Source organism: Manis javanica, chromosome 14, assembly GCF_040802235.1.
Source record: "Manis javanica isolate MJ-LG chromosome 14, MJ_LKY, whole genome shotgun sequence".
Classification (NCBI taxonomy): domain Eukaryota; kingdom Metazoa; phylum Chordata; class Mammalia; order Pholidota; family Manidae; genus Manis; species Manis javanica.
In genome coordinates, this window is record NC_133169.1 from 7,485,151 (window position 1) to 7,504,204 (window position 19,054).

Sequence of the window (19,054 nt, forward strand, 5' to 3'; positions counted from 1 at the left end):
GCAGTGCCCAGCGCCCACCACCCGCGACTGATCATGCATCCCCCACAGGCACGCCGCACAGCTCCCCCTCTCCCCAGTATCGTCAGGTTACTCCCACTCCCACACCCAGCCCCTTTCCCCTTCCCCAGACAGTGACGCTCGCCTAGTGGCCACCACTGGTCACTAGTTCACACATGGGGAGAAAAACACACCCAACTTGGATTAGGGAGATGCAGCAAACTGGGTGCCCGGGACCCCTGCCCACCTGGTATCTTCCCTCCATTCCAACTGGCCTCCGACTTCAAGCTGCCTCTCCCTTTAATCACCCCCCTTCCCGCTGAGACCTCCAGGAGGAAAGATCAGGGACACCCCTGCTAGAGTAAGAAGGGCAGAACGGGGTCTATCATGCTTGACCTCCAGATGGGGCTGCCCCTTCCCCTTCCCGCCCTCCTCCCCACCAGGAGCTAAGGACACCTGTGTCAGCAGGAGAGAGACACGGGGGCGCGGCGCGACTTCCTGAGATGGGGGAGGAGAACTGAACCCTAGGATGGATAGAAAGACCAAACTGGGAAAAAGTGGGAGTAGGGCCTCTGGTAACTTGAGATTTCATCCCTATTAAGGAGGCACCCTAAGCAGAGTGAGGCAGGTGGGGAACTGGAGGTGGGGAAGAGGCGAGTACAGATTTGGACCCGAAGGAGGCCAGGGCTTAAAGCCTGATTATGGTGCTTATCAATACAAATCCTGGCTAAAGATTTTGGGCCAGTCTGCCTTGGCTGTAGTGTTGGAAATATTTTCCCCACTGGGATTGCTTTAGGGAGTTATAGGTGGAAGGAAGATGATGGTGAGGAGAGCCGTTTGTTTAGGGGTGCTGAGGCGGGACTGGAATGGGTCTCAAGAATCCAACCTGATGGGGGGCCAGCAGCCACCAGTGAGTTCCATTTTGTTCCAGCCCAAGAACCCCTCCTAAATCTCTGAAGGTTTCTGAACACACCCCTGGCATAAGGACGGGCACCACCCTGTGCTGATGGCTTGTTAAGTCCTCAAGGTCTTGACTGGGTCTAGGGGACCCAGTGTGGGAGGAACCAGGTGTCCCGACTCCTGGCTGGCACTTCAGGGAGGAGGAAATGAGGGAGGAGGGGGAAGGAAGGCTTCACGCCAGGGATGGTCTGCGGAGGCAATAGGCATGGCCCAGGCGGTGCCAACTCCCTTTTCCCCGCCCCCTGGTCCTTTGGTGGTGGTAGCAAGGGAGGGAGAGAGGGGGTGTTGGGGGTGATCTGGGCCAGTCCAGCCTCCCAAAGCCCTTGCCAACCTGGGTCCTGAAAGGAGCTGCTGTTTTCTGAGCCATCCCCCCACCCCCACCAGGAGCTGGGCAGCCAACTTGTCTCAGTGGATATCAAATGGCAATGACTCCACGGAGCTTGGGGGGTGGGGGGGCAGGAGGCTGGTCCCCTTCCTTCCCCATGCAGAATTCTGCTGGAGCCCCCTACCCTGAGGAACAAAACCTATCATCCCAACATCTTCCCCACATCCAGTGTGCAGACACTTAAGTTTGCATGGGAGGATTGGCTGTCTGTCCACTGGCATCTCCTGCCTCCTCCCTGTGCCTCCTGCCTGCCCCTCTGCAGGAGCTCATTCACAGCTCCCGCTTGCTTGGCTTAGGCTAGAGGGAAGGGCCTGGTGGAAGATCCCGGGGCCTTCTTCCCACATCCTCCCTAGGGACAGAGAGGCTGGGACACTTGGATCCAGGTGGGCTCAGCTGAAGTCCTCTGCAGTCATCCTGGTCCTAGTGAAATAAGGAGTAAAGGGCTCTGGGGGTGAGTCCTGCAGAGACCACTTCCTCAAAGGAGGAAAGGCTTCCTGCACCTCTGAGCAAAATACTTGGTTTCTGCACAGAAGGTAGATGATAGGCCAAGCCACCTGACATGGGCGATGGAGCCCCTCCACTCTCCTGTTAAGGATTACTTAGGATGGAGGGAAAAGCCTCCCCTCTCCTTCCCCTCCCCGGCCTAGATTCTTCTCTCGGCTGACTGGTCAGAGCTACCATCCAGGCTGAGGCCAAGCTGTCCAGGAGAGTGGTGAGGCCCTGGAAAGGGCAGAGAGAAGGAGACTCCGAGCCACACTGTTGAGAGGAAGTTGCAGAAAGATTAGGGAGAAGGCGTATTCGAAATCCAAGTTCCAAGTGAGGGGTGGTGGGTGGGGACAGCTCCCCGGAATCAGAGCTCTGAGTTTACCACATCGGCTTCCTCTCTTGCACAGGCTGAGTTCAATGCTCTTCTTCCTTCATCCAAGTTGGATATACACGGTGCTGCCAGTCTTCATGGAGACGTGCATCTGGGGGCTCCTCTTTACCCCCTCCCCCAATAGAACCTTGAAAGGGCAAAGAGAAAGGGATTGTGGGAAAACTCTGCCGTGGGTGTCTGCCAGCTCGGAGCAGGATTTGAGGTGGTGGGGAGAAGGGAGGGGCGGCTCTGGTGTGGGAGAGAAGTATGAACTGAACCGTTGTGCTGGGGCAAGAGGCTGGAGCAGCAGGGGCTTAGGAGGATGCATTAGCACTTGCGACCTCCAAAAAGGTGAAACACGGAAGGGGTGTCTGTGCCATTCTGCTTTTCCTCTGGTGGAGAAGACCTGGGAAGAAGTTGAGGCTGCAGCCTGAAGGGCTTAGGTTAGATTTCAGGAAGCACATCCCATACAAAGAAAATCTGACATGGAGATTGGGAAAGAAAGTGGGCCCACTTTCTGGGGCAGAAAGCAAAAACCAAACACAAAGCCCATCACGAGGGCTTCCGAGGCACGCTGTGAAGCTCAGCTAAGTTGGAATTATTGTGACAGCTGTCCAGGGTCCTCTCCTGGGTGGCTGGCACGACCCTGCAGTGCCATCCCAGGCTTCTCCCGTTCTGGCACCGCCAGAGAGGCAGTAGGCAAAGAGGTTCAGACGCAGCCTGAGAGTCAGGCTTCCTGGGCTTAAATCCTGGTCCCACCACTTAGCCACTGTACACTTCTCCGCCTTACAGTGAGGCTAGTAATGGTTGGGGATTAGAAGAGAGTCAATATTTGTAGAGGGCTTAGAGTGGGGCTGAGCATGTAGAAAGTGCACTTGCTCTCTCTTAAGGTTTCTCATGTCTCTGACTCCTATTTGTCCTACTTCCTGGCCCCCAGTCCTTGTCCTTGGCCCTTCACTGTGTCTTTTTGAGGTCCTGTCCCACATCTCTATCCAACCCCCTCTTCTAGAGCTTGGAAAGTTTGGGAACTGTCGAGTAGTTAAGACGAAGTTCCTGCCTGCATTCCAGCAGGTGGGCTGTCCCCGGGTCTGGTCCTCACACCCAGAACCCCTTCTTTCTGTGAGTTTTCACCAAGCAGATGCCCTGTCTTCCACACAGACTCAGAGTGGACTGAGCTGCTGACCTTCCCTGAAACAGCCTCTTCCTGTGCTGAGCTACTTCTCTCTTTCAGCCAAAGACACCAGCTTCTCTCTACCCTGACATCTTACCCCTATCTCCCCATGACCCTTCCCATCCCTGTCCCTGCCCGTCCTGTCTAACCCATCAGCCTGGATACCCACAGCAGCCTCCTTCGTGACCTCCCTAACTCCAGCCGTTCTCTTTCCTTGATTCCCTCCCTTTGCTTCACCATGAAATTATCACTAGAATCGTCTTTGGGAAGACAGTTTTATCTTGCCCCTTTCCTACCCAGCCATCCCCGTGGGCTTTCAGATGAACAGTTCCAATTGAAGTCTTCAAGATACTCTATAGAAGCCTTTCCTGCATCTCCTCTAGCACCCCCATCTTTTGGGGCTGCCCTTTTCAGACCTTGTTCTGGGGACACGTATCTGACACAATCGCTGAGCCAGCTCCTTCTTTCACTCTGCTCCCCTCGACCATTCCAAAGCTTACCTGTCCTGCCAGCCACCATACCCATGTCCCTATCTGCTCTGTCATCTTGCACCCCCTTTCTCCTCAGCACCCTGTTTGTCCCTCATCGCTTGAGTTTATGGCATTGCCCAGGGTGCAGGGATAATGCTGGAGGGGACATCCTGTCTCCTTCATTGCACTGGGGCTTCCTATGGTCAGACCCATGCCCGTCAGATCGCAGACCCCTGAAGAAAGGCATCCCTTGCCTCCCTCGGCTCCCCAGCAGCTAGGGCCCAGAGGGCCTACTGGGCAGCTTGGCTCTTGGGAGGAAACCTTTCTGACTGCTAATTCTGGGGGAGCACCCTGACTTTAGAGGCTTAGGAGTGTCCTGAAACAGGTGTAGGAAAGACCCTACTATCTAACTCTCTAGGGAACTTCAAGAGAGACTCTTCTCCTACCAACTGCCCCATTCTGTGGAGATGCTTCACCCTAAAATTCTAAGCAGCGACCATAGAACACCCAAGTTCCAATCCTTTAGGCACTGTCGGCCCAAACCCAATAATCCATGCGGGCATCTCCAGCACCTTTTTCCCTTGCCTGGGAGGTCTGTTCCAGCCTGACGCTGAGCTTGTCAGCAGGCGGCCAGAGTGGAAAGGAGGTGAAGGTCAGGGCCTAGTCTGGGACAGCCCCATCTTCTTCACCATATCCCTGGGCAGGGACTTTCAAGTTTGGGGACATGTGGGGACACCTCCCAAGTGGGGTGTAGGCCTGACCTCTTAGTGTTACAGTCTTCCTGGGACTGTCCGTGGGACTCAGTTGCACCCCGATTTTAGTCCCAACAAGACACCCAAGCACCCACTTCTTCCGCACATCTAAGCCTCCTTGGCTGGCCTTCTGATAAAAAAAAAACACACACAGCTGCCAAGAGGAGAGAGTGAATATGTCTGGGTCTAGGGCAGTGGTTCTCAAACTTTTTGATCTCAGGACCTCTTTATGCTCTTAAAAATTATTGAAGATGCCAACCAGCTTTTGTTCATGTGGGTTATATCTATTGATATGTTAGAAATGAGAACTAAGAAGATGTAAAATATTTATTAGTTCACTTAAAAATAACAAGCTCATTGTACATCAACATATAAGTGATATATTTGTAATGAAAAATAGTTATATTTAAAAAGTTAGTAAGAGTGGCATTGTGTCACATTTTCACAAATCATTTTAATGTCTAGCTTCATAGAAAAAAGATGATTTCTCGTAACTGCTTCTGCATTCAGTATGTTGCAATATCATATGTCATGTACCTTCTGGAAAACTCCACTGAACACTCATGAGAGAATGAAAGTGAAAAAAAGCAGATAACACCAAATGGCATTATCACGCCATTATGGCATTATTTGCATTATAGCATCATTATGAAGATAGGTTTGACCTCATAGAGCCTTTGAAAGGGTCTCCACAACCCCCAGGGTCCCTGAACCACACTTTGAGAATTACTAGTTTAGGGGAACCTTGGAAAACTGTTCCGGACAACCCTGGGTCAGTCTGAATATCCCAGCTGATCCTCAGCTGCCCATGGGCTTTTGAATGTCTCACGAGGGAGGCCGCCTGGGGCAGTGGATAAGCACGTGGGGCTGGAGACAGACGACCTACTTGAGTTTGCATCTCAGTTCTACTGCTCACTAGCTGTGCGACCCTGGGCAAGTCATTCACATCTTTGTGCTTCCGTTTTTTCCTCTGTAAAACGGGACTTTAAAAAAGTGCCTATATTTCAGTGTTGTTGAGAATTAAATGACATAATACCAGAAAAGGGCTTAGCAAAGTGCTGAATAATGTGAGCTCTTCTTAAATACCAGAGCCTTCCCCTGATTCACTGCCCATGGGTAGGTTGCTTAGGAGGTGATTCCTCCCACCTGACAGTTGGGAGCTTCTCAGCCCACAGAGGGAGGGTGACTTGTGCAACGTCCCGGGAAAGTTGACAGGTTGTCGTGCCCTGAACTCAGGAGTTCTAACTCCTGGCCCTGTGCAGTGCCCACCAGGCATTTTCAGTGAGGGGGAAAAAACAAGGTTCTGAGAGGGAGAAGGAAGCAGACCTTACCTTTCCTCCAGCAACCGCTGGCGAGCTATCCAGGGCCCCTGCGCAGTGAATGAGGAGAAGGCTCTGGAATTTAAGAAGAGCTCACATTATTCAGCACTATGCTAAGCAGTTTTCTAGTATTATGCCATCCAGGGCCCAAGCAGTAGAGCACAAAGCCTTGAGGGCAGTTAGCAGGGAGGACTTCCTGACATCAACAGAAACTGAAAAGAGAAAGAAAACCAGGACAGGACCGGCCCAAACTCAGAAACATTTCCCATCCTGCCTTTTGGGGGGCAGTTCTGTGAAGGGGCCCCACCCTCTCCTGGGGCTCACTGGCCCAGGGTGGAGGGATTCTGTGACTGGGCTACACTGCTTCTCATGCGGCTCCTCTCCCTGCCCCTCACTGTCTGTGGGGTCTTCTGAGACCCTCGCCTCCTCTTAGCTCCCCCACCCCTCCAAGTGCTCCTCTCTCTCTCGCTGGCTCCCCGCAGGGCAGCACCTGGAGCCTTGGGAAAGGCAGCTGGAGGTGCTGAGGCTTTTAGTGGGGTGAGCTGGGGGTCCCCTGGGCAGGAGGAGAGAAGCCTCTCCACACAGCAAGGGGAGACAGACGCACCTGCAAGAGCTACTGCGGATCTTTGGCTAAATTCCCCAGAGTGGGGCTGCTGGGACCACCTTCATCAGAAGCCCAACGCCCCAGACCCTGAGCACACACCCTTCCTGCGCGACGGAGGTTCAGGCCCGACCAGCAGCGTCGCACCGACAGCTTGGAGATGTGGGAGCTCAGGTCTGAGCCCTGGCTGGCTGTTCCTGTACTTTTCCTCTCATGCCCACACAATTCCCTTGAATAGATGGGAAAACTGAGGCATAAAGTGGGTGGGCTCAGACTGCCACCTGTTTCTTTCCAGAGCCCGGCCTGCAACGCTGGCCCTTGGCAGCCCCCTGCATCCTTGGCTCGGACCTTCCCTGCTAAGAGCCTCTGTCTGTGTAAGGACCTGTCTGTGTACCTTTCCTACTTTCTGTCCTGGGGCATCTTCTGGAAGTGTTTCTCTGCTCAGAAAGTCCTTTCTGGCCAGTGGCCGGTTTGGGGGCCTGAGTCTAGTGTCCCTCCCCTGTCTGCCCAGGGGAGCCCCCGTGGGCTGAGATCTCTGCAGTCTCAGCTCTGCCCCAGCCCCTGTGTCCAGAGCAGGGCCACGGCGCCCCAGCTCCCTCCCGGGGCTGTGGGACAGGGAGAGGGCTGAGGGGCTGGCTCTGCATACTAATGTCCTGCCCATTGTCAAAGCCCCTTTGTGCCAGAGAGCTCCATTGAGGCGGCTCTGGGGCAGGCACAATGGGGGCTCTGTCCCCGAGGTCCCCCAAACAGTCACCTGCTTTCAGAGCTTCCCCCCCCTCCACCCGCCCCAGTGTCCGGAGGGCTCAGAGAGCACGGGGGTGGGGCCCAGGGCCAGGGGGACCCCACGGCCTGGGCCTGCCAGGAAGATGGCGCTGGTGGGGAGCGGCCAAGTTCCCCGGTGGGCTGTCTGTGGATGGAGCTGGAATGCAAGTGCTGGAAGGCAGCGGTGGGGAAGGGGCACTCCCAGCCTTCCCAGCCTTCCCAGTCCTCGGTTCCACATGCCCAGCCTGGGCCCACGGCTGCCGCTGGCCCCCTCCCCGCACCGCGGGGCTCATATATGCAGAGACACACAGGCACCCACTCATCTATGCGGCCCCACACACGGCTACCGCCGCACGCCCCAGCCGGTGAGCGCCGACCGCGCAGCCTTGGGCACACACACAGCTGCACGTCCAGCCACCAGCCACTGGCACGGGCCTCTGCACGCACCCTCGACCCACCCACCCCCTGCCCCTCCGCACCCCCGCCGTCAGCCCCGGGCGCCTCAGCACCCACCCCGCCCCCATGCCCTCGTTGCCCCCTGCTGCTCCGACACAGGTTGTAACAAGTTCGCACTTGTTGTGACCTCAAGAATGTGGCCCTGGGGCGGGGAATGTCCCGCTGCCCCCACGGCCCCAGCTTATACGTTAACCACGGACACAGCCTCCACTGAACTCTGAGCACGGCTCCCGCGCCGCACCCGACCACGGGACCCCCGGCCCAGGCCCAGAGCTGGCCAAGCAGGCCAAGCATCCCAGAGGGAGCTCTGCATGAACCACCAAGCTCCTTCCCTGCCCTGCCTTTGCCTGGCGCGGCGCACGGGGCACCCCAGCCCCTCCCGCCTCTGAGGTAGACAGGACAGTTATCACTTCCCTGCTCTACAGTGAGCCACTGACATGACATGTCAAGTTCAGGCAGCAAGGCTGGCACTAGAGTAGAAGGGTCTTCTGTTTTTCTGTGGGGGTGTGGTGGGAGGTGGGAGGGAGGGTTGCTGTCTATCTCTTGGCCTCACTCAGATGACCCACCCCACGTGCAGTTTTAACAGAACTATCTTTTACCCACCTTCCTTGGGGAGGAGTGGCCCTTGGTGGGGTGGGGAGGTGGCAAGAACAGGTACAGGGACCTTAAATGGGATTCTGTGTGTAGAAGAATCCTCAAAAGGTCACCTTGTCCCTTCTGCTTCCAGGCAGGGCGAGCCTGCCTCCTTTCATTTCCTGCCCTCCCACCAGCCCCACTCCTGCTACTGACCCTCCACGACTGGAGACAGAACTACTCTGGCCGTCTTAGTGAGGGTGTGGAGTTTGAGAGCTCTGCTGATTATAAATCCTTCATGCTCCTTGGCTCGGACCTTCCCTGCTAAGAGCCTCTGTCTGTGTAAGGATCTGTCTATACACCTTTCCTACTATTCTGGCCTGGGGTATCTTTTGGAAACCTGGAGCAGGTATTCTAAAAGGGGAAGAGATGGAGGGCCCAAGGATTTGAGGGCTACCTGTACAATGGTGTGTTGGGACATGGGTTGGCACCTTTTCTAGCTGCAGAAACTCCACTAGATGGAGAGCTAAGCTGATGTTGATTTGCACATCTGCAAGTATTAATGAGCACCGATCTCCGGATGTTTCCCTAACATCAGACGTGCACAGACCCTTGCAGACGCTCCTTACCCCTCACCTCGCCTGGGATGTTCTGCCTCTGGCTGCTGGAATCTGCTTAAGCTGCCTCATCCGTCTGCCTTCATTCGGGAACACACTTCTCCCACCTGTGTGGTTCTTCTGCTTCCACGTGTCCCCTCAGGTGTCCCCTGTTGGGAAAGGAGTCCAAAGTACACCTTCAACCCCCCGGCACCCAGGCAGTTAGTTACTGTGAGAGCCAGCCGTCCCCTCTGGATGTAGTTCTGCATCTAGTCAGTGTCTTTGTGCCACCTGCCCCGTCCTTCTCCCCAAACAGGGAATGTTGAGGAGTTCCTGGAATGTTGGGGAGGGGTAGACAGATTCCTTCCAGGGGGATGGCAGACCCCATTAGACGTCCCTGCTTGAGGGTCAGAGTTACTGTCCAGACATGGAGCCAGGAGCCCCGAGAGAGAAAGGGAGTCGAGAGGACACCTGTCTGGGAAGGCAGCTTGGCTCTGTGAATGTGGATTAAAAGTACAGGGTACCCACGGGCCTCATCTTCACCAAGGGTAAACAGGAGGGCAAGGTGCTTAGGCAGCAGGAGCAGGTAAATTTTAATATAACGGGAACCATTTCCTGGGCATAAAGTATTATGAGGCAAAAGGGGAAGGATAGAAAGAGATGGGGACTCACTCCTCCTGCTGAGAAGGAGAGACCACTTGTGGTCTCCAACTGAACACAGGCTGGGTGGCCTGGGACGTAGTTCTCAGAGCCCCTGTGGACTGTCGGGTTTCCAGCTCCCTCAAAGAATTCCTTTGGCCGTTTTCAGCCCCCAGCAGACAGCATCACTGAATCTGTCCCCTGCCAGTGGCCCCTCTCTCTGCTGTTTCTTCTAGCACTTCTTATTGGTGTATTTCAGGCCTGCTGCTTGGGGCAGTGAGGAGATTCCTGAGACCCGAGGAGGGGATGGGCACGTCCTGCGCTGAGGCTGTGGTTGGACAGGGGAAGAGCTCAGTAGATAATGTACCAAGGCTGGTTCCACACCACCTGGCCTTTCAGGACAAGGGTCAAGGTAGGATCTTGTAGGAAGAGGTGGGTTGGGAGAAGGCCAGGGGCGTTGCCCTGGTTCTAACAGGAAATCACATGTACTGCCAGCCAGCTGTCGGGTCGTGGGGGAGGTACTCAACTTTTCTAGGCCTTCCTTGGCTTCCTCTTAAGTGAGATGAGGGGTTGAACGGGATGACCTCCAGGACCTCCCAGCAAGGAAATCCTGACAGTACAGTGGCAACGTGCAAACCACGGGCTTCACTTTAAGCAGACCTGGGTTCAATTTGTAGTCACCCCTTCCTGGTGGTCCTCCCTGGAGGTCAGCTGATCTTTCTGGGTCTGGCTTCTGCACCATCACCATGAGGTCAATGACACGACTGCCTCCCGGGGGGACTAGGATGCGGTGTATGAGGAGACCTGGCTCATCATAAGGCTGAGGTGGCAACATCCCTCTGGGAACACAGAGGAGGGGCTACAACATGCTGGGGGTGTGGGTGTCTGGAAAGGCTTCCCAGAGGAGGTGGCATCTCAGCTGAGGCCAGAAGGAGGGGCAGCATCCTCCAAGCATAGTGGGGTGGGGAAGACACTTGCATGGTGGAGGCTTCACGATTTACTGAGAACTGCTGATAAGAGAAAGCCTGGCCTGTCCAAGAGCTGAGAACAGCTTGGCGTGAGCAGAGGGTGGAGTACGTACGTGATGGGAGGACAGAGGGTGGAGCACCCTGTGGCTGGGAGGTCAGTAGAAGCCAGGTGCTTCTACGCCTGTCATTCTAAGGGCTTTGGAGCAGGGGTCCCTTTGCTTCCCCTCCATCCTCTTTTCCTACTACTGTTTCTTCCATTGTCCCAAGGTCAGTGTGCTTGTCCCTGGTCACATGGGTGCAAAGGAGCTCTGGGCTCCCTGGGAGGACCTGGTCTGTCTAGGTTGAAGCTCAAGTCCAGAGTGGTCCAACTCCGGACCAGTTTTTGGCCCAGGTCAGAAGTTCTCTGCCTCTCTCCTCTGTCACCTCTCCCCTTTGGCTCTGGGTCTCTGGCTTGGAGGCTCTCCTGCGGAGCTCTGTGCTCCCAGGTGGAAGCACACGTCATGCAAGAGTCTAGAGGGCGCTGATGGGGGTGGATGGAGGCGGTGCGGAGTGAGAGCGGGGGGAGTGTTCTCCTGGAGTGAAAGCTCATGGGGGGCCACGTCAGCGCTCCCAGCTGCTCATAAGTTGAAACTTCAATGGGGGGCTTGGAGGAAGGCCTTCCCGTGTCACACACAGAAAAGGGAGCCTGAGGGGGGAAACTGATGTGGGTGTGGAATATCAATCCTTTGGGCTCTTTTAAGTCAAGAAATATTTAGCAACAGCTTTATTCTAGGCACTGAGGAGGACACAAAGCTGAACAAAAAAAGGTTATGAATCAATTCAGAAGATTCTCGCTTGGCAAGGCGGGCCTGGTCCTCCTTGGAGGGCCTGGGCAGATGAAATGGCCTTGTGGGAGCTGCTCCTGAGGCACTCAGGTTCTGCGCCCCCAGCCCCTCCACTGCCTCTTGGCCCCTTCAGGCCCTGCTCACCAAGCCAGGACAACTGCAGTGTACAGACCCAGCTGGGGTCTAGTTGGCCTCCCTCTCCTCTCTCCGAGGGGAACCTGCTGGTCTCAGGATGCTAAGGGGCAGTTTCCATCATTCTGGCCCCTTTCTCGTTCATCAGATGCAGGTGGCAGCTCAGTGGCTCGCTGGCCTCCGCCCCAAAAACCTTCTCTCCCAGGGCCGGCTCTGCTGGGCTTTGAGAAGCCTTCCAGCTGCCTGGGACACCAAGGCTGGGGTCAGGCAGGAGGGCAAGGGGCGGAAGAGCAGTAATGAGGAAGTGCACCCTCACTGCACACTTCCCCTCTTCTTAGCGGGTGGAGAGGATTTTTCAGGGAGCTTTCTCTTGGGAATGACATGCAGGGGGAAGAAGAAGAGGGTTTGGAAGCCTCTTTCAGTCCTGGGCTATAGAAAATCCCACCCACCGCCTTCTCTGTTGCCCTCTAGGAAGGAGAAGTAAGGCAGGGGATTAGCCTGAGCAGCGCCACGCCCTCTGGGGTGTGGAGAGGCGACCGGAGGGAAGGTCCGTGGAAGAGGCCCTGATGTGACCTGGAGACAGAGGTCTGGCTTGACCATTAAATGTGTTTCAGCAGGTGACTTGCTCTCTCAGAGCCTGAGTTTCTCTAGTTCAGTAGATACTTTCCTTCATCTGCAATTGCAAAGGGCCTTACAGACTTCACAGACTTTGTCTCACGTAATCCTGGCCACACAATGGAAGGTTTTTATTGCCTCCTTAGGTGAGGAAACTGAGCCCTAAAGAGATTAAGAGGTTGACTGAAGTTCCCATAGCTAGTAAATGACACAGACCAGGATGGTAAACAGTGGGAAAGAAGAAAAGAGAGAGACCTTTGGCTGTGACCCAGACAGGCCAGGATAACCACCTGGGTTTGTTAGGCTACGTCCATTTGACTGAGATTAGCTCCCTATATCTCCACATAGAGAAAGACTCGAGGCTCAGTGAGACAGAAAGTGCTGTGATGACTCGGTGATACCTGGTGAGGGCGGGCGGCAGCGTGTGTGACCGATGCGAGCTACGGTTGACACCCCCAGCTCAGCAGCAGACTGGGGATTTCAAGTCTAAGTCCTTTGTACTAATCAGTTAGGTTAGATTCAGAGGCACTGGCTTAGAAAAGGTAACTAAGATACGGTCTCTGCCTACAAGGGGCTCACAATCTCTCAAGAAGGAGAGTAAACTGCTGTACTGATGGTGTGGCAGCAAGTCCCAGGGACACAGGAGAGGAAGTACTTCCAGCGGGCATTCTAGGCCAAGGAAGGGCAGCCTTACGGGGTGGGGGCGTGCAAGTGGAGTGCAGGCCCTGTCTGAGGAGCAAGCGGTAGTTCTAGGTGGCAAGAAGGCAGGGGACACGGGGCAAAGGATCCCAAACTGTGTGGAGTCACCTGTGACAATTAGGGTGAATCAGATGGCGAAGGGCGTTGATGCTGTGTCAGGAAGTCTGGGTGTCACTGCAAAAGTGGGGGTAAAAATGGGATGTAAAGCGGGGCGGTGGGGTAGAGTTGTGTTGCAGAAGGGTACGGGGGCAGCGGAGGGGAAGAGGGAGACTGGAAGGGGAGGCAGGGCCGGGGAGACCAGGAGATCCTGCATCGTCTCAGTCGAAAGCGAGGGCAGCCTCCAGGGCGGTGGAGAGGAGCCTGTGAAGGCAGAGCTCAAAGGACCCAGAGGCCGGAGGCATACGGGGCGAGAGGGGACCCAAGGGTGACTCCCAGATTGGCCTGGGCACTGCCCGGATGGCGCTCCAGTGAACAAGCCAAGCCCCGAAGAGAGGACATGAGTCTGAGCACCCTAAGGCTGGACTGTCCATGTGAGCGCCTGCGAGTGCCCCAACATGCAGGGCAGAGGTGAGGGGGAATCCTTCGCAGGGGCTGGAACAGCCGAGGAAGGGAGAGCCAGGTGGGTAGGGATGAATGCCAACACTTCAGGGGCAGACGGGCAGACTGGAAGCCCACTGGCAGGCAGGGACAGGGCGCCCATGTCGGGGTGGCGACGAGGCTCCACGGGGCTGGGGCTGCACAGCCCTCCGGGGGCTCTGACCTCTGTGCCATGGTGAGGCAGGTTTCACCTGGCTCTTTCTGCAGGTAAAGGAAATGGAAACTCGGGAACTTAAGTGATTTGCTCCAAATCATGACACCCCGAAGTGGCAGGGCCCCTTAGCTAGCCAAAGTCAGTTGGTCCCCACCATGTCAGGTCAGAGCCACAGGAGAGCGTCAGGAAGGGGCCGCTGGCTAGCAGGCTGTACTGCAGAGACCGCAGGGGTGGGGGACTGAGAACACGTCCTTGGACTGAAGGACCGGACGCACAGCTGTGACCTTGGAGGGGCCGTCCTGCTGCTCTGACTGCCACGCAGGGTGGCTTTGTGGAATCGAGTGGTATCGTTTCTAGCGTGTAGACTTGCAGAGACTCCTAGTCCAAGGTGGTTGATAGTCTGATTGTTACTGTTCATTAAGTATTGGTAGATGGAACCATTCGATACTGCTGACGTGGGACCCATATTTTTAAACTGGCAATTTCACACAGTTTAACCTAACAGTGGAAGGAGCGGGCTGGGGCTGGGGCGGGGGCTGGGAATCTGGGAGAGAGGGTTGGCGGCAGAGGGTAGGGCGCCTGTGGGGCTGGGGTGCCCTGCCCCCTGGTGGTGGGGAGGCGACCTTCAGCACAGGGCCAAGGGGCACAAACCTGGAGGGGCTTGAGGTTTGTAGGGGTGCTCCTCATTTCCCCTGCTCTCTCCGCCCACTCATAGTCTTTCCAACCCCCTCTGCTGTGAGCAGGGGTGGGGGGCCACCGCTCCTGAGGGGGCTTTGTGTGAAGAATACTTCTAACCTCTGTACTAGGATGATCCCCTCAACCAATACCTTCCGGGCTCAGTTGGGTATAGATTCCTCCTGCGGAGAATCTCAGGAGCCTAGGCCAGCTGATGACGGACTGGGGGCTCAGGGCAGGCTGACACACGAACCAGAGGCCATCGCCCTGTTTCCACCTCCCCAGCCCACACCCTCTGAGACACCCCCAGTGTTCCCAGGGCCCTTTGCTGTATCTTAGCACCAGTCCTGTTTTTCCTAGCTCTTCAGTGGGGCCGAAGAGGGATGGGTTAACGTCTTTAGGCAGATGTTCTTCGGACGTGAGGACCCGGCAGGACCTGGATGGGGCCAGGTCATGAGGCTTTCGGGATTGCAGGGGCTGGAGCTGAGGAGGCGGTGGTGCATCCCTTGTCCTTAGCTGAACTCTGCCCGGTGCCAAGCTCCTCACACAGGACCAGGAAGTGTAGCCCTACTGCCCCAGAAGATGGGCAGGAGCAGACACTGGCCGGCAACGTTCTGGGGTGGGGGTAGGTGCACCAAAGCCGCGGCACCCATTAGCTGCACACACCCGGAAGTGGTCCTCCCTCCCAGCTGCGGATGGGGTGGGGAGGGGGTATCCCTGAGATACCACCCTCTGGGCAGGTCTCTGCGGAGCACTGCCTCCTTCTTGCAGGGGACAGAAGCACTGACTGGGGACTGGGGCGGAGGAAGGGGCAGCAGCCCCGGTCAGCCCAGGCTGACAGGCAGGGGTGGTGTCCGCACAGAGCAGAGCATCTGATGTGGCCCCATCTCTGTGCTCCTCCCTCTCTTGACCAGAAAACACACAGGGGGTCAGAAGGGCCAGACGGAGGTCACAGGCTCCCAGGAAATGCTTTGAAGTCTTTTATCCTTTCTTTAGATCCGACTATGAGAACTTTCCAAACGTTGACACAAGGGAAGAAAAGCCTATTCTTCCCTGGTCAGGGGCCTTGGTGTCAAGCTGAGGCTAGAGGATGGGAGCGTCAGGGAAGGAGACCCAGGGGTTGGAGACAGAGGTGACAGTGACTCAGCTGGAAATGCCAGACCCGGACACACAGGGCCCTCCTCTTCCCCACCTCCAGATTTGTGTGCATCTGGCTCCATTTCTGTTTATTTTCTTTGGGGCGGGACCAGAGGGAGATTAATGAATAAAGACATCGAGCTTGAAAAGAGCCCCTAACCCAATGCCATTCTTCTCCTGACCTCGAGAGCTTATGCAATCCTGGGCTTTTCTCACAGGCCCTTCGCCCACACAGCCCTTTTCTCTTCTCTTCCCCTTGGTCTCATTGAGGACCCTTGGAAACCCAGAAATGCTTCTTTTCAGGCTAGTGCAGCCGATCTCCTTCTGGAGGCCTCCAAGGTGGCTATTCAAGCTGGAGTTGGTATCCAAAACAGAGAGCATAGGGTTGGGAAAAGGAGGCTGAGCAGCCGCTTCCCGTCTCCACCAGTGGAGGGGCTCTGGCCGGACTTGGAGTGTTAAAGCTGGAGGCGACCTTGACAGTCCTCAAACCCAGCGCCTCCTAGACTGACCCGCTACGTGTTCTGAAGGGCAGAGGAGAGGGAATTATACCCTAGAAGACAGAGGCATGAGGCGTAAGCTGCCACAGCCTTGAAATCTGTCTTTTAAATTATGTCAGTTTTTCATTCCACTCCCTGATACATTGTTTAATATTAAAATAAGATGTTCCTTCAATATCTTTGGGTAAAACTGATTGCTCAGGAAAATATTTTACATGTAATACTGTGGCTTTGAGTACCTCCTGGCACACTAGTTTGGAAAGTGTGGAACTAATACAACACCTGTATTTCTATATTTAAAGGGATGGTCTGAGATTCAGACACTTACCCAGGGTCACTGCTGGTCAGTGGCAGAGTTGAGACTGGCCTCTAAGTCTCTTGCTTCCCAGTCCAGCCCACTTTCTACCAGGTAATGCCGCCTCTTTGTTCCCCTCAAGGTCTTAAAGTATCCCGTGCCTGATTCTCTCCCTCCATCTCCAGAAGTCTGCTTGGCCATGTACCTAGCTCAGCTGTCTAAGATGCATGTGGGCCTTATGACCAGCCTAGCTCCAGGTTCTGAGGTCGACGGCGCTCCAAACCCCTCTGTGTACAGGGCTCTTCCAACACGTCGCACCTGAACATCACGGTTGCTGGGACGGAGTGAGCTGGTGCTACAACTCCCTAGTTCCACCTACCTATTCGTTAATCTCTACCCCACAGTGATTGGTTCAGGAAGTTCCAGACCTAAAATAATTGGATTAGTTAATAGCCCAATGGCAACTCCTCTTATCTGCCTGGAAACTGCCTCCCTTTCTGATCCCATTTCCAAACCCTTAAATCAAGAGGTTCTGGTCTGGAGGGGAGAAGTCGGGAGAACAGGGGACTATCGGGCTTAGAATGCCTCTGTTAATGTGGACACCCAGGCTTCAGGATATAGGTGGAGAACGGCAGGATGAAGTGCAGGACAGAACTTGAAGGTCAAGGTTGTGGTCAGGTGGACAGCATAGAGTCCTCTGTATCACCGTCTTCACAAATCAGATCTCCAGGATAGAGACACTATGAGCAGAAGGAGGGACAACCAGACAGATGTGTATGGAATGAAAAGACAAAGAGAAAGGTGAAAAGGAGGACAGAGTGGGGATACACTGGTGAGAGCCGGCATGAAATACGGGAGGGGTGAGCGGGGCAGCACACGGCAGAGTCCGGGAGGGGCAAAGGGGAGAATAAAGGCATGCCATGCAAACCTGGGAGAAGGAACAGGGTGAAGCGATCGCCAAAAAGAGCATCGCTGTCAACCATCAGATGCACCCCGGGTCGCACTGCTGGCAAATCATTCACACCAGGCTCCTGCTAACCTAGCATGCTCTCAGTGTCAGCTTCTGGTTGTTAAGCGTTGAATTTGCTCAGTGAAGGCGCATTCCCTACAGCATCAGCCTGAAGCTGGAGTGGAAAGGACCTTAGCATCCACCCCAAACTAGGTGCTAACCTCAGCTTTGCTGTGAAGTTGTGTTGCCTAGGCTCTCTGAACCTGTTTCTTCAGTGATTATGAGGCTGGCAACTGGCTTACAGGCTCTTGCAAAGATAAAATGTGAAGTGCTGGTCTAAAGTAGGCATTCGGTAAATGATAGCCCCCTTTCCTCCCCCTCCAAGCCCTAGGAAGAGAAGGGACCCAGGTCAGCAAAGAAAAAACCTGTGGCACTGTGAGGGGCTGTGTGGCAGGCTGCGGTGCCATGGGGAGGGATCAAGGCTCTGCCCTCACCCCCGGAGGAGCCGCAGGGCTACCCACCCTCCTGCGACTGCCCCATCCTAGCAACCTTTAAATGCATGACGCTGGCCACGAGGTGGAGGGTGTTGAAGGGTCAGAGCCCATCACTGTCCCGATTTGTCCCATTAAGGCCTTTCATGTGTCCCCAACACTGCACCAAAGCGATTGGCTCCTACCCACCTGGCTGGCCCTTATTTTCCCCAGGGCTCATGCTGCTCCCTCCCCTGGAAGGCCCTTTTCTTGACTACTCCAACCCCAATCTCCAAGGATCCGAATCTAACCTTCACATCCAGGCCCAATGCCACCTTTCTTGGTAGTTTTCCTGGAGTGAGAGGGTCAGGCATGGAGGAAAAAATTCAACTCCTGGTCATGACTTACTGAATATGTTTCCTTGTCTAAATGGGGATAATGGCATTCTTATAGGGTGGCTCCAAATGTCACCCTTCCCTCTTCTGTGGCACTTACCACTTCCTGTCGGTTTTATGGTTGCCGTCATTATGAAGTGTAAGGTTCTCAAGGCCAGACTCTACATCTAATTCATCTCTATAACTCCAGTTTCTTGTTTAGAATCTGGCATGCAGTAGATGCTAAAGAAAGAAACAGGTTGTTTTATGAATACATGAAAACACATGAATACATGCCTGGGTGGTGGACAACATCATTACAGATGAGAACTTTGGGTGGCTGCATACCTGTTAATGTTGATAATTAGTTACTAGGATTTCCATGTGTACAAGGAAAAAGATGAAAGATCATTAAAAAAATCAAGAGAAGACACAAACAAGAAGGGAGAATGAGAAGGCCTCAAAGTGAGAGACCGTAGGCTGGAGCGAAGGGCTGTCCACCCAGAACAAGACTTTCCACCCCTCCTGAGCCCTGCTGGGGGATGGAGTCTGTGCCCGATTCTCTTTGATTGGTCCCGATGGCTGGAGTGGGTTGGGAGCCCCCTTCTGCTCATCCATTTGCTCACAAGCTCCTTCTGGAGCACCTGTAATGTATCATACATCATGTTAATCTTATGTCAGGGTAATCAAAACATATCATGCCTGAATCCTTATTTCAATAAGCTTATTTGTGGTAGAAGACACAATCATATGCCATACAGATGTGCCATAAAAGGTACACTCAGAAAAGGGAGGTATTACTTAAGGCTGTGGGGATCAAAGGCTTCATGGAAGAGGGGTCATTTGAACTGGGCTCTGAAAGATGTCTTGGATCTGCAGCGACCAGGAGAAGGGGGTGGGGCTAAGAGGAGTGACGAGCTTGAATGATCATGGCAAAGCAGGAAGGCATGGCTGTGCACAACAGGGCAGGTGGTCTGCCTGAGGCTGGCTGTAGGAGAGAAGACGTAGGAAATCAGGCTGGAAAGGTGGTTCAGAAGCCGATCGGGGAAGGCCACATATGCCAGACTGAGTTTGGCCTCTTTGATAGATAACGTGGAGACATTAAAATTTTTGAGCTGAGGAAGGACCCGA

The 19,054-nt window shown here is 54.8% G+C and overlaps 1 protein-coding gene across 5 annotated transcripts in view; it reads left to right on the forward strand.

Moving 5' to 3' along the window:
• The window catches only part of KCNJ10 (potassium inwardly rectifying channel subfamily J member 10), a 29,885-nt gene that overhangs the window by 526 nt on the left and 10,305 nt on the right, over positions 1-19,054 (forward strand). Inside the window, exons 2-3 of one of the 5 annotated variants that reach the window (XM_017669889.3) lie at positions 6,554-6,685; positions 6,807-6,885. The exons of 2 other annotated variants lie outside the window; for them this stretch is intronic. In XM_017669889.3, coding sequence (XP_017525378.1) covers positions 6,672-6,685; positions 6,807-6,885 — 93 coding nt within the window. In that variant the 5' untranslated portion in view covers positions 6,554-6,671. Of the gene's footprint in view, positions 1-6,553; positions 6,686-6,806; positions 6,886-8,594; positions 8,645-9,796; positions 9,950-19,054 lie in introns of those variants that run through there. 2 more of the 5 variants (XM_073221410.1, XM_017669917.3) reach the window with 2 other exon arrangements.